The sequence below is a fragment of the Phodopus roborovskii genome, unplaced genomic scaffold (genome assembly GCF_943737965.1).
Source record: "Phodopus roborovskii unplaced genomic scaffold, PHOROB, whole genome shotgun sequence".
Lineage (NCBI taxonomy): Eukaryota > Metazoa > Chordata > Mammalia > Rodentia > Cricetidae > Phodopus > Phodopus roborovskii.
Genome location: NW_026126525.1, coordinates 7499377 through 7515496, shown reverse-complemented (window position 1 = coordinate 7515496; position 16120 = coordinate 7499377). Strand labels below are relative to the sequence as shown.

Sequence of the window (16120 nt, the reverse complement as noted above, 5' to 3'; positions counted from 1 at the left end):
ATTTCTGTCTGCAAATTGTAAGCAAAATGAAAACATCCTGAAAGTCCTTGGTCTTGCCAAGGATTCTTTAAAAAGCATAAATCTTAAAGGCTCAAAGTGCCACATTTGAATATTTAATGAAATTAGAGGGGATGTCAAGGAAGTTATGGGAGTGGTGGTCTAGCAGCCATTAAAGGGGAGTGCTAGATAATGCAAGAGAACAACTCATTGTTGTGGGTAAGTGCAAGTCAATGTGCTTCAACAGAAAAGTAAATAGAGGTTTCAGAACCTAAAGAAACATTCAAAGGTCATTATATTCCAAATGAGCATGTAATATTAGTTAAAACTGAAATAGAATACAGGTGACTTATGATAAGTCATGTTCTGTCCAAAACTAATGTCAATCTAAAATATACTAAATAAAAAAGGTTGAACAACCGAAAGTACCGAACATCGTAAGAAACACAGTCACCTCTCTTCGTGGATGCTGTGGTTCACAGCCATGGCCTGACATCATAAGAGAGGACATCACTCATCACTCACTGCAGAAAAGATTCTAAGATGCCAGGATATGGTTTCTGTGGGGAGCTGTTTAGACATTGGCATGCTTTAAAGAGCTGGCACTGGGCCCCTCCCTCAGAGTGCACAGCATGTAAAGCCAAGGACTGAAGCTGCAGTGCTTCAGTTATTTTTAAATGGCCTGAGTCATCCCTCTGGCCCTGGAGATGTGACCTCCTGAACTATCTACTATCTATAAGAGGATCAGAAACCCCAAACCTTGTAAGACTTCAGTCTAGCAGAAGCTTTGACAAACCATTGCCCCTCCTGTAAGAGGGAACCCAAGCTTGTCAATCTGGGCAGGAAAACGCCCCTTGGGAAAGCTGTCTGTTCACAGGCTGAAGGGATAATGGTGAAGTCTAACTAAACATATGGACCAAAGCAATGGTCCTGCTGGCCTTGTCTACTGTCATGACATGAGAGGGCTCTGCTCTGCAATGGTCCCTTTTGATACGGCACACGCTTAACCCTTGCAGTCCCTCTTATTCTGCAAAAACATTTCCCCTGTATTTTATGCTGCACTTGTCTCTTGTGAATTCTTTTAGTGGGGTTGTAATGACTGAAGACACAGATGAGGCTAGAGAAAAATCCTGCCATAGTTCCTACTAAATGCATTGCTTTCACAATATTATAAAATGAAAACTCACTAGTCGGTGTTGTTTCTCAGTGGGTAAAGCTGTATCATTATCTTCTGCTTCACTTTGAGAATTATAGCCTACTTTATTTACAAATTTAATGTCAAAAGTAGTATTCAATACCTTCACAGAAGCTTGTTAATAATAACAAAAAATTGGTGCTGGAGGTTCTTGTCCCACCAGGTCCCACCATCCTCTTTTCAGCCCCAAATGAGCACACATACGCTATATTAATTATAAAACTATCATCCGATGACTAGAGCTTCTTACTGGCTAACTCTTTCTTAATTATTAACCCATTTCTATAAATCTATGTATTCCTACATGGTCTTAGACTTACTGGACAACATTTGGCACATACTATCGGTCTCTACATGGCGTCTCCTTTGTGGTCTCTTTGCCTACCTTTCCCAGAATTCTCCTCATCTCCTAGCCCCGCCTATCTTCCTGCCTTAACTGGCTATTGGCAAACAGTATTTTACTCATCAACCAAAATGAGAAAGATATACAGAGAAGAACATCCCCCATCAAAAGTAGTAGTGGATAAAAAAATTGTTTCTATGACTGAAAGATATGATTTTGTAGCTTTTAAAATAACTTTTCTCTCTCTTGACATGAATGTCCAACATTAGAGAAACCATATTAAGGCTGATTTAGGCAACTACAACTAGCAAATTACAAAGAAAACTGAATGTCAAATCATCCAAAAGTTAAAAGTCTACAAGAGAACATGGTGGTGTCCTGAGAGAAACTGTAATTGTCACGATCACCTCACCACCTCACATGCTGGTGACTTATGCATCTGCATCAGATTGATACCAGATAGTGTCATTAAGGAAGAGGGACCCTCAACTGAGAAAATGCTTCCAGCAGACTAGCCTGTGGGCAAGCCAGTAAGCAGCACTCCTCCATGGTCTCTGTGTCAGTTCCTGATGTCAGATGAAATAAACCCTTTCCTCCCCAACTTGCTTTTGGCCATGGAATTCATCACAGCAATAGAAACCCTAACTAAGATGCCTGGTCATTCTATATATTTTTGTGCTTATTTTGGCAACAAAGAAAAGCAATACCTGTGTTTCTTAATGTCGTTGATCCCATTCTTCAGATTCCCCAGCCTTTCTGTTGGGTTTTGCCTGAAATAATTTATGAAAGAAGTTTTTAATAAAAACATTTGAGTGGTTTTAGATAAGGGAGTAACTGTGTGGGTCAGCCACTTGAGTACAGGAAGAGAACAAAGGCATGGCCTTTCCACAGAGGAGCCATAGCTGAGTGCTGATACATGTATCAGTTCATTATGTGAGCTGTGAATAGATGCTGAATAAATACTCTCTTTCAAACTGAGCTAAGAGAACGGGAAGTGCTTTAGAATTTCATTTACATCCAAGCTGCAATCTTAGAAGTATGTAGGTGTTCTTTGGCAATGTCCTAACTAGGTCTGATGATTTTACTAACTTTAAGTCCTTCACTTTTTCCACCAAAAGATATAGCAGGGGCTCCACAGCACATTGCACATTGCAGTTTAAGTAAAACAAAGCAAAACAAAAAATTTCTGGAAGTTTCTAATAATTTTTTTGGGGGGGAAATTGTGGTTTTTACAGTAAGTACAAGACTGGAATATTTTAAAAGAGAACTGGAGAAGTGCAATTTTAAAGCGTATCGGGGGTTGGAGAGAACACTCACTGACTGTTCTTCCAGAGGACATTCCAGTCCTAGCCCCCACATGACAGTAATTATCTGTTACTCCAGCCTCAGGAGGCACAACACCCTTTTCTGATCTCTGTGGCCACCAGACATGCACATGGTAAACAAACACGCATGAAGTAAAATATCTATATCATAAAATAAAACTAAATAAATCTTTTCTTAAAAGCTATATTTTAGCCAGGCAGTGGTGGCTCATGCCTTTAATCCCAGCACCCAGGAGGCAGAGGCAGGAGGATCTCTGTGAGTTCAAGGTCAGCCTGTTCTACAAGAGCTAGTTCCAGGATAGCCTGCATAGCCACAGAGAAACCCTGTCTTGAAAAATCAAACAAACAAACAAAGCTGCATTTTAAAAAATAAAGGAAAAAATAAAAGGAATATTAAGGAGATGGTGAGACAGAACAGAGAGTGATTAAGAAAATTAGCTGCTCTCCCAGGGGACCTGGGTTTGGTCCTCAGCACCCACATTGCAGCTCACAATAGTCTGTAACTCCAGTTCCAGATCTGATGACATCTTCTAGCCTCTGAGGCTACCAGGTATGCACCTTGCACAGATATATACTTAGTCAACTCACACACACAAATTTTCAAAAATATTCTTTCAATTTAAAAAGATTCCCATAGTTATAACAGCAGCATAAACCTAACTGTGAAGCATCTACACACTCTGCAGCAAGTGAGTGAAAGCCTTCACACTTCTTTCAACTCCAGGCATTGTTGATGGTCACTCTCACCTGCAAAGCCTCCGGATCAAATCCTCAGGTCGTCTTGTTATCTTTCTAGGGAAGTCCATTTTTTCAATTCCTTTGAGAATCAAATTGTAGGTCATCATTTGGTCTATACCAGAAAAGGGTGGGCTGGAGAAGATGCAAAATAAGACACACTTCAATGAGCGTCTGAGAGAACTTTTTTGTCCTGTTCCTCCTTCTCCTTCCTGCCTCTCTAATACCCTCCTCCCATTTTAGTTACTTCACAGCAGATTTGGATATATCCTGAAAAAGCCTTTCTTATCACTTAAATGATAAACACAGGTAACATGTCAAGTGGTGATAATCACTAAAACGAAAGCCAAGGAGACAGAGAGGGAGGGTGGGTGTGACTTTCTTTTTTTCCTTCTTTCTTTTTTTCTTTTTTTTAAAGGTGAGTAGGCAAAACCTTTTCTTTGAGATGACAAAAGAGAAGAAGTCTGACTGGACAGAGGGAGTGGATGAGCTACACACTTGTTTGTGGGCACTGAGTTATGAGGCAGGAAGTGTGAAGGAATGTATCAGGAGTGGGTAGTAGTGGGCAGCAGCATAGATGGTAGAGTGAGTAAAGTTTGGAGGGTGTGAGAAATTATAGCAGAATCATACATATTTGGTGGGCTACAGTATAGATCTGGGGATGGATTCTGAGTCAGCAGTATTACTTATAGAAATTCCAGTCATCTGTTTTAAAACAAGAAATGAATTACGGTGTGTGGTGGTGAACCTGGCAGGCTATGGGAAGTAATGTTAAAGGTGGTGAAATAGGCAAGGCTCTATCTAAACTGGGAAATGTACTAGTTATGTCCATTTGTCAAATAGATATGTTGAAACCATATCTTGAAGGGGTGGTACCTGAGAGCTCTTGAAGCTAATTAGGTTGAGGTTGGATCATCAATAAATAGGTTTAGTGACCTTCTGAGACAGAATGCTAACTATCCATCTTGTTCCTATTGAGGATCCCATTAGAAGTCAGAGGTCTCCAACTAGAAGAGAGGCCTCTCTAGAACTCAGCTCTTTTCTGAGGCTTCCATACTCCCAAATTGCAAGAAACTAATTGTTAAAAGAAAAAGTCACCCAGTTTGTAGTATTTTGTTCTAGAGCCCGAGCTAAGGTTGATGATGAAGCTAATAGGGTTTGCTAAAATAGCGGATGCAGTATGAAATACAGAAAAGGGATTCAAGAATAATGTTTGGCCAGAGTGCACAAAGAATGGAACAATTGTCACTAAGAGAGGTAATTGTCACCAGGGTATTATTGTCACTAGGACAGAGATGAGTGCTGTCAGATGTATCTGGGCTATCTCCAGAGGCCTGATCCCCAAGCTGTCTCACAGTGGGGAAGCTATGGAAACTTTAAGAATGAGGCATGCTAGAAGAAATTTAGGCCACGGGGGAGAAGACCTTTACTGAGATATTGGGATGCTCATCTTCTCCTCTCTTCATATTCTGGCCACCACATAAGGAACAGAACTCCTTTACCACATGCTCCTGTCATAATGCACCATGTTCCCAAATCTACAGAGTCAATGAGTCATACAATAATATTGGCACCTAGAATAAAATTTTTCTTATCATACACGGTCTCAGGTGTTCCACAAGAGCAATGGGAAGTCAACAGCAGTGCAGCTAGTTACAGGGAAAAGAATCAAGATTGTTTTCCAGAACCACATGGAACTGCTGGGCAGACAGCTGGATTTATGAGCATAGCAGTGAGGAAAGTCACCAAGGAATTATGACTTGGGTCATCTCATAAGGTTTATGGCCATAGGACTTGAGGCTATTACCCTATGAGTGTTAGACGGAAAGAAGGCCATGGACTGACTGGACTGATCCAATGTTAATCTATCAGGAAAAATGAGAAGAATCTGGAATGGAGACAGTGAAGAAACTATCAGTGTAGGTTAAGGAGGCCCTGCAAATCACTAGGGAGAATATTTCAAAGAATGCTGGGTAAAGCCTGTTGAGACATAGCCACCAAAGTTGAGTAAAAATTTTATTCACATATCATTTTGATTTCGAAAACACTTTCTTGTCTGGTCTAGTGTGTCATTTCAATTTTGAAAATTGAAGATGACCTAACAACTCTGTTATATCTTAACTATGCTTACACCCTCTGGAAACCAATATTATTCACCCTTGATGCAAAATAAAATAAAATTAAAATAAAACTTTGAAGCAAAGGCAAAGCATCAACCTTGCCACAACCTATGTTTCATGTGTGAAGAAAATGAAGGAGGAAACAAAGCTATTGATATGACATCTTCATTATACACAGATAGATACATGCACATGCATATTGGTAATTATGTTACTTCCTTTCCTTAGTTCTTTTATTTTCTTCATTTTTCCCTTCCATCCTTAAACACAAGATCAAGCAATTAAAAATGGACTTTTCTTCTGCCTTACCCTGAAAATGTTCAGCAAAATATCTTTCTAACTCCTTTATGACGGTTCAAGGCCACCTTAGCAATTCCAGGCTATGGTGCTTTCTCTCCTTCCTTTATTTCCCCAATTTATTTTGCTACTCTGCATGACACATTTTCCAGGTGACAAGGACTGACCAGCAGCTCCAAGAGCTACTATGTCACTACCTCTCCCCTAGAATTTCTAAGACAAGGAAGAAAAATATTGGAAAGAACCCAGGGTTAGCCACACCTTAACAAACTTGTCTTTCTCTATGACTACCTGGAAATTGTTCATTCTTATATGCACATCTTAAATGATGAATATTTAAACATGGTTGTAGACAATGACTAGTGATTCAGATAAAATACAAATTTTCGTTTCCCCAGTGTGTGTGGACAAAGATGTGAACCATATTGTGGGTAATTTAACACCAAGTTAAATAATTGAATTCCAGTATTTAAGAAGATCATAGCTCAGTGGTAGAGTATTCCTTTAGAGCATGTAAAGCCCTATTTAGGTCCTTACTGTTGTAAAACAAAGAAAGTTAGAGAAGATTCTATGAAATTCTGTTTTATTGTGCATGTTAATATTTACCCTCCCACCCCCCACACACACCCCTGTACCACTAACAGATGCATTTTAGTATTGCTTAGAAAATTCCAAATGCAAATCTCTTTGAAACTAATGTTGAGCACAATTGGCTATAAAGTGTCATAAAGCATGCATGTATCATGGAAAGTACGTCACAGAGAGGGCCAGAAGATCTGGAATCAGATTACATATATCAAGCAGACAGCTTTGTGGCCTAGTTGTCTAAGTTATATAATTTAAACCATAAAATAATCAAAACATGTGAATCATAAAAAAAGAATAAAAATTCCTACCTTATCTAATCCAATCAAGTATATGAAAACTAAACTAGATTCTACGTGCTTCACAAACAAATGTCGAGAAGGCTGTGTTGCCTATGCACAAGTGTGTGTGCATGTGTGTGCATTTGTGGTTGAACAGAGCACTCTGCACTATGTTAAATATTTAGAACCATAGCAGATTCATTAATCCCATCTTTTCATCTCTTTGGGAATGACAATCCACTCTTAACTGCTGAAACCCATGCTGTGTCTTGACTCTTCATTAGCACCTTGGAAAGCAGTTGGCAGGGCATTTAAATTTTAAATTCAGCATTGTAGCTTTCTCTTTGCATTTCTGGTTAATGACATCTGAGGGAGACAAAGAATCTGGCTAAATTTAGTTTGATTGATCAATGAATTTTACTGAGCTAGGAAAATAGCTTTCATCATTAATTTAAAAAGGATGAAATTCTACCAAATCCAAAGCTTTTATTGTTTATGTTCCCAGATTATAAAACCTTCACATAGTGAATGTGTCATCTGTAACAATGCAATTTACCATTTTAGGTAAACTGTAGCAATTCTATACTCCTTTGCTTTAGATTTCTGAATCCTTTATCTATTTATCTATATTTTAAACTCCTTATCCAAGCTAGTATTTGAAGAAAGGTACAGAGGAAAAAGCAAAATCTTTAAAAAGTACTTTAGATAGTTAAATTTTTAATTGTTATCATTATGAATTGTTTTGTACTGCTCTAAAGACAAGGCGGGGCAAGACTGACCTAAGTGAAGGTTCCCACTTACTTGCCCGTTAGAAGCTCATATACTAGAATTCCTAGGGACCAGAAGTCCACACTGAAGTCATGTCCTTTGTTGAGAATGACCTCAGGGGCCACGTACTCTGGAGTCCCACAAAACGTCCATGTTTTCTGCCCAGAGCCGATCTTCTTAGCGAATCCAAAGTCAACCTGGGACAAGATGTCAAATAAAACTGAATGTTATAAAATGTATGCTGCTTTTAAATTTTCTGCTAACTCTGAGTTTTCATACAACCCAAACTTTCCTTCAATCTGCACACACACACACACACACACACACACACACACACACACACACACTCAGATATTCCTTTGTAAGTTATACGCCAATCAAGTTGTTAGGAGAAAGTTTCATTGTGTATACCTCATTACCCTTGAAAACAATTCAAATTCATTTTTATGCCCCCAGAAAATAAGTCTAAAGTATATTTTAACTTGCTGGTTTACCCAATGGTTTGAATAGAGCACGGGGAAAATGATAGAAACATGTGCCTTTAAAAACCCCACCAGGGATTAAAATAAAAGTAAAGTTGAAAGTTTGAGAAAGAGTCTATTGCTAGGAAGGGAGTCTAAAACCTCTGCCTAGCCCCCAAAGATGCACTGTTCACAATGTGTACCTCCTTCTATCTCAGCAGCCCAAAGCAAAATCAACAGCATCTTTCCAGAGTTTGCTCTGAGCTCCAAACACTTCTGGTGCCCACTAGCGAGGTGGGTGGTAGCTAGTACCAACAGTAACTTGCTTATTCTGGAAATGCAGGGTCAGTGCCCACTCTGACTTACACTTTCTTCTATGCTTATCCTATGGAGTTGACCATGGAGAAGCTGAGTACTGGGAAAACTAATGCACACATGGCTAACACAACATTCTATGATATACAACAGGGAAAAAGGCATAGACTCAGAGTGGAGAGAAAGAGACAGAGACAGACAGAGACAGAGAGAGAGAGAGAGAGAGAGAGAGAGAGAGAGAGAGAGAGAGAGAGCTAAAATCCAGAATATTAGGAAGATAGGGCTGGGTGCCTCCTGGTGGCACCTGTGGTTGTTCCAGACTAGGGGTTAGGAACTCTCCCTTGGTAAGGAGTCCCTGCTCCCCTCCTCTGCCTTGTGAACTGTATTTCACTTCTCTGACCTACAGTGAAATCTGCAGGATAGACAAGAAAAGAGGCCAGAGCTGCAGCAACCCCCCTCTGAATGGCACAGTGTGTATAACTGAAACCCAGCCCTACAGAACAGCAACTAGCTTCCACACACGGGGAGGTGAGCACATACCCACTCGTCTCTACTGTGCACTAATTTCCCCTTAACTTAGACCTCTCTCAGGTAACAGGCATAGAAATTGTTTTTGGGCTTCCCTTGCCCATTTTAATGGCTTCTTTGCATGTGGCTAATTTCAATATCATGGCAATAATCTATGCTTAAAAATGGAGAAAGTTAACATTGGAATCAACCCTCACTTTGAAAATTAGGGGCCAGAAACAAAAACATCTAACTCCTTCGTTCAGATGTTCGTGTTTCAAGCTTTTGTTTTTCCTTAAAGATTTCTCGTAGAAGCTCTCCCCTTTCTGAGACTTTTTCATACCTATCACATAGTAGCGAAGATTTCTTTACTGGAAAAAAAAAAAAAAGAAAGATTCAAACAACTTAATCCAAAGTGGGCTTTTCCTGTTTGCCTTCAACTACACAGCACGACTCACAAAGATTACATCTGAGGGATGGCTGGGAATATTATAAGATTAAACTCTAAAAGCAGCTGAGATGAGGAAATCTGAAAGATACAATAATGAAAGCCCTAGTTAGTTTTATAAAGCCTTAAATTTAAGAGGTGAGAACGTGTCACTTATAATTGCGATTGTATATATATATGCATATGCAGAAACACGACATTTTGTTGGTTTACAACAGCCTCTAGACTGTTTCTTAATTCCATTTAATTTCCCCTTTAAGAATTACTAGAAGTTCATTAGCTATTTAGGAGAGCTATTTTAATTTTTAAAATAATACATTTTAACTTGAATTGCCGGCATGCTCTTGCAATATTTGCGTATTGGCTCAATGCAATGGTAATAATTATATTAACATTCCAAGATTTACAAAATTACATCACTTTCTTTCTCTACTTGGGTCATAGCAACTTTGGTCTAATACATTTGGCCAGAATAAATTGGCATTCAGAGCTATCCAAAGCTGTGTCTCTAATGTAGAAGAGGCCAGATCTTCTATGCCAAGTTCTATGTTTTGGTTTTTGTTTGCTTGTTTGGCTTTTTTGTTTGTTTGTTTATTTTTGTTTTCTTGGGTTTTTTTCTTATTTTTTCCCCTTTTTTTTATTAAAATTTGAAACAAGGTTGTTTTACATGTCAATCCCAGTTCAGGAGCCCATCCCACATGGAGGGATGCTTTCTCAGCCTGGACACATGGGGAAGAGCCTAGGCCCTGCCCCAAATACACAGACTCTGTGTATTTTCTATATGAAGCAGGTTCCCCTACTCATTTCAGCACCAAGGCTACACCAAGGAGCCTTGATCCCTTTCCTCTAGGCAGCAGAAAGCTAAGTTCCTCTTTATTCTGTGACACTCAGTGAACATCATCCTATGGCAAGGACCAGGACACACACAAGGCTCCAGTTCTCAAGGAGCTTATACCAGAAAGAAGAAAAAATGAGCATGGCAATGTACCATAAAAATGATACCATGCCACATGATAAGGCAAGCTGTGAGGATTGTGAAGATTCAGGTGCAGAGAAAAAGATGAAGTGCTCTTGAAATAAGGGGACCAGGAAAACACACTTTAATGAGGCAGTATTTGATCAGATTTGAACAGAAATATGAGTAAAATCAGAGAGACTTCTGATATATCTGAGGAACAGGGTCCTGCCAGGAGGAAGAGAAATCACAAAGACGTAAGCATCCAACACGGGTGTTCAATCCAAGGCCTGCCAAGGTCAATGCGACTGGACCATGATACATGGAGGTAGGGGAGGCAGAAAGGGCATAAGGAGCAACATGGGTTTGTAAACCACCGAAAGACCTTTGGAAGAAAGGGTATGATGATCTATACCCTCAAGGGATCACCGGGAGAAGAAAGCTGACACCTCTCCTTTTATTTTCAAATTCTGCTTGAAAACAAAAACAAAAGCAAAAGCAGGCTATGGAGATCTCAAGAAAAGCTATACACAAGTTTTTAACAGTCTGCATTAAATTTTACACTACTAAGGATGGCTTACGTTGAGCCAGGAGCTTTCAAACATATTTCTAATGGCTAAAATAAACTAGAAGGATCTGAGATACTTCCAAAGCTGGAGCCATGACTGCATCATTCCGAAACAGAAAACTCAGCATGCAGCTTCTTAAAGCTGTGTCCAGCAGCAATGATCTTTTTCTTTCCTCAGAAGTTTCTCTCTGGGGTAGCAAATTTCTCAGCTATTGGCTCATTCATATAAGAAATGGGCACAAAATGACTAGTCTAATTAAGGCAGATGACTCATGGAGACATAACATTCCAAAAAAGTATTTATATGGCATTTCTAGGGCACCTTCTCTGCCTCGGGCTAGACAAGGGAAAATGGAGTCTCTGTATTTCTGACAACTCCCACCGTTGGTTAACATCCTTCTCCAGTGGATAGCAGTGGCCTCTTTCCCTCAGTGGCAGGGGGAGAGGCAGAGGTAGGAGCACAGGAGCCTTTTATGAAATTGCCCCTCCTAGACCGGAATACTCAGGACACTGAGTTGGCAGGATAAAGGAAAAGATACTATTCACAAAGGCAAACTAGGAAAATCCCTCGAGGGTCCTCTCTCAACACCGTCTCCTTGAAGGCTTCCCTGAATCACAGAACCTATTCCCCTCTCCTTCCGGGGTCACATGCCTTTGGGTAACAGGTTCTAACTGGATCATTAAACCTAGCCCCTTGAGGACAGTCCTCATATATCCATATCATAGTCAGCTGTCTTTGGAATGTGGTGGGTGTTCAACTTGTGCTTGTTACGCGGAAAAACGGTGATTAACTGTTAAAGTCCATTTAAGTAAGATATAATTTGGTCAGAAAAGCCACCATGCACATTTGCATGATGCAAGACCCCATCCAGCATTCAAAGATAAGTTTTGTGTAGCAGGTGCATTGATGCAGAAGATATTTAAAGGAGAAGCAGCGCATGTGGCACAAGCTCAACAGTCACCTAATAAGTTAGTAGCAATGCTGTATCTATAGAAAATGGTTGGGGCCAGTGGTTATTTTCATGTTATACATTAGGAAATTCTTGATGCATTAAAAAAATGTCATACAAATGCATGGGAATCTAAAGGCCTGGCACCACCCCAGCTCAGTCACAAGAGGAGAACTGAGAGGGAAAGTCCCATCTGTGTGTTCTTGCATGTGGCCCAGTGACAACCCACACTCTGTCTAATGCATACAGTTATCAAATGTCTCCATTCATTTCTAACTTTCCTACACACTCACTATCACAAATATAATACAGCCTCTAGTTTTTAATCTTTAGATCAATCTTATTATACCAATTTTGGGCAACAATTTTTGTCGCTCAAACCCATGATGGTGAATTTACGAAACAATGAAGTCTACTTGTGCTTGCTGCTGCCTTGTACCACGGTTTAATTAACACCCTTTTACTATCTGTAAGGATAAAACCACTACAGTTCCAACTTGCCCTTCCTCTGCTGCTAAGGAGTAGCGCTATAATCAGCTCACATAACTGAGGAGACAATTTCTTTCTACCTGAGTTTCCTTATTGGGTCTCATAAATGCCTTGGCTATTCTGGGCACTTGGGTATTCTAACATAAATTCCTAGCATCTGCTTGGCAAGCATTATGAACAGCACTATGGAAATTTCATTAGGAGCATATCTGAACTGCAGATCAGTTTATAGAGTACTTCTTCAAGGATGAGGAGTCTTCCTGTTTTTAAACATGATATGTCTGTCTAAGTTGGGATAAGTAATGCTGGCCACTACATAATTAGAACCAGGGGATATTAAAGTCTTAACAGTACATTAATTAATTCTTACATGATGGATTTCCCTGGGACATAAGTGGATCTTGAAACAATGATTCTGGGGCACAGACTTCAAATTTGATGGCTCTGCCAAATCAAATGTCTGTGTTTGTTGACAACAAGCCAGAAAGAGTACAGAGACCCACTTCACAATACACTTATGAGCCAGACTTGTGAGTGGGTTTGCTATTATTTCATGAATGACAATTATGTTACTTGGTCACAATGAGCCAGAAAGAGGGCTACGATAAGCTGTCTGGCTCTTTAAGAAGAGAGAATGAGTCACACTCTCTATTAATTAATTTAGGTCTTTTAATATCTTTCTAAAAAAACCTTGAAAGTTTCTCAATAAAGCTGTTAAACATTTTATTATACATGGACCTAGATACATTATGTTTTCACATTTTATAAGTGGTATTTGTATCTCTACTTACTCTGTTTCTTGTTACCTGAAAATATACTATGTATTAAGACTCTTACCTCCTACAACCATACTGGAAATTCTCCCTTTAACTGTAAAGTCTAATTTATAAAATTTGGATATTTTTTTTAAACAATGAGTCATCTCATCTGGTAAGTTCTTTGGATGCATCTTTTCAATGTGTTTACATATTACTGCATTGGATAGAACATATAGTAAAATAATGAATAGAATAATGCTCTTAAAATTTTTATACCTTTTTTCACATGACATAATTTGATTATATGTTTTCCACTCCCACAGCTCTTCCCACTCAACTTCATTCTCTCCAAAACAAAAAATCAAAAATCAAAACAAAGTAGAAAGAAAGAGATACGATTTTTAAAAAATACCTCAAAACATAACATCAAAAGCACATACAAATAAATATGATGTCTGTTTTGAGTTGGTCAAGTACTCCCAGCATAGGACCCTAGAGTGTGCCTGATAGACCCTGTGGTATTCTATTGGAAGAAACTGATTTTCCCTTTCCCAGTGGGGTATCAATTACAAATGACCTTCAGGTTGTGTCCACTTCCCCTTCCTAGTGCTGGGATTTTGTCTGGTTGGAACCTGTGCAGATTATAAGGTTTTAAGATTTTTAAGATAATACTGTTAATACTTTATCAAACATACATACATACATACATGCTTTAGATTATGTTAGGTACCTCTTACTAGATTGAAAATGATTTTTTTTTCTAGTTTTCCAGGAGATTCTTAGCACATGAATAGAGAAGTCTACTAATGTAGTCTGTTTTTCTGCCAGAGCTTTTGAGTTCATTATAAAATTGTTTCTATCTTAAATTGCTGAGAATGATTTTTAATATGTATATTTTAATTTTAAGCCTTTATTGTCTTGTAGATTAGCCAGTGAAACTGAAAGGGGTACGACCGAGTTTTCTCCTGTTCCCATCATGCTCAGCCCCTCTCACTGTCAATGTCCCACAGCAGAACAGGGTATTCTTTTGCAACTGATGAACCCATATTGACACACCAACCTCCCCAAATGTCCCTTCTTTACATTAGGGCCCACAATTGATGTATAATTCATAGGCTTGGAAAAATATATAATTCCATATTTCTACCATATGCAATACTGAGCAATTTTACTGTCATAAAACTAGCCATCCTCATGCCTCTCCCACACCCTGCATCTTAACAATTACTGATGTTCCTACTGTCTCCAGTAGCTTTTCATTTTATAAAATGTCTTATAGTTTAAATAATGCAACATGAAACATTTCTAGAATGCCTTCATTTTGCTTTGTAACAGCATTTAAAGTTTCCACCAGGTTCTTTCGTGATTTGAGAATTCACTTGTTTTTAGCACTGAATAATTTTCCATAACCTGCATTTAACAGATTATCCACTGTTCAGTTCTGTGATAAACCCATAAACTCACGGAATGACATCCTCGTTGCTCCCAAGATTCAGCAATTATGGTAAAGCTATAAACATTTATGTCCAGGTCTTTAAGTAATCATAGTTTCCAGCTCTTTTCAGTAAGCTCAATGCACAGCTGGTCAATGTATGCTTAGTTTGATAAGAAACTAGCGCACTGTGTTCCAAAGCAGCCATGCCACTGGCATTATTCCAGGCTGAATGGGAACTCCTGACAAGCCACATTCTTCAGCACTTGGTGTTGTCTTTGTTCCGCACTTTAACCACTGACACACATGTGGTGGTAGAGTACTGGTTTAGTGTTTAACTCTGCAACCATCTATGATTTTGTATTTCTCACATGCCTCTTTCCCATCTGTAAATTTCCTGTGGTAGGTAGTCCATAGATCTTGTTAATCTGTTTAATCAAGTTGCTTATTATTTTGCTTTAAACATTTGCACATCTCTTTTTTACAATGGTCCCTTATCAGATACGTCTCTTAATTTTTTTTCCCCCCTGGACTTTGGCCTGTCTTTAACAGATCGGTTCCTTTTAATTTCAATGAAGTCTAGATAATCTATTTTCTCTCCCAAATGTACCTAAAAGGTCACTACCATTCTTGAGATCATCCAGGTACTCCCCTGTATTATTTTCTAGGAGTGAGTTACTATGTAATATTTATGTGATTGATTTTGACCTAGTTTTATGCATGGTGTCAGTTCCCTATGTGTGTTATGTAGGGTGGGTTATTGATACCATTTTTCCACTACTAGGTTCTATATTTTTTTTCTTGTTGTTTTGTTTGTTGCATTTTAAGATTAACTTTGCCAGACAGATCACCTTTGATCCTTTATCAGGTGTCAGCTTATTTATGTTTTATTTCTTCCCATGTAACATTTGGAAGGTAATGCCTTTCAGAGAATTTGCCTGTTTCAAATAAGCTATTGGCCCTGTGGGCTATTGACAGAGTTACTCTATTACCATATCAGTATGCACAGTATCTTTTCCTACATTTGTAATACTAATAATCTGTCTTTTTTTTTTTTTAACTGATTTTCTCTTTGGGTTTTGTTTTCAATTGTAATGATTTTTGGTTATCTTCCAGTCACTCCGAATATAATGTTTTGCTTATGTTTTTGTTTGCTATTCCCTCAGTCAGGAATATATGTGGTTGATTTTTGATCCTTCTCCATTTATAGTATGAGTGTTCAATGTTTTATGCTTCTCTATAAACACTGCTCTGGGGAATATTACATAAATTAGAATATGCTGGGTTTTTATTTTATCGCAGCGACAAGGAAAAAACCCACAGATACCCAAATATTATATGTAAGTTTATTGTTTGCACTGAATGAGTTATCTTTCTGCTGCTGACTTCTAGTTTAATCCATGTGGTCTGAGAGCAGGCACTATTACGCCTTAATGCAAACATTCAAATGGAAGAATGTCATTCACAAATATAATAAGAGAGTCCCAATAATGACATTATTGTTGTCATTCCACTTTACTCATGTGCAGACACTGCACACGCCAGGCTTTCTGAATCTGTGAGTTTGTAGCTCACGGGAATCTGGAGAGAC

At 38.7% G+C, this 16120-nt stretch overlaps 1 protein-coding gene across 1 annotated transcript in view; it reads right to left on the bottom strand.

Annotated features, from left to right (window-relative positions):
* Window positions 1-16120, bottom strand: part of Prkg2 (protein kinase cGMP-dependent 2) — an 87598-nt gene that overhangs the window by 5253 nt on the left and 66225 nt on the right. Inside the window, exons 14-16 of the mRNA XM_051198394.1 lie at window positions 7680-7843; window positions 3608-3730; window positions 2243-2305 (exon numbers count right to left, since the gene is read on the bottom strand). Coding sequence (XP_051054351.1) covers window positions 2243-2305; window positions 3608-3730; window positions 7680-7843 — 350 coding nt within the window. The remainder of the gene's footprint in view (window positions 1-2242; window positions 2306-3607; window positions 3731-7679; window positions 7844-16120) is intronic.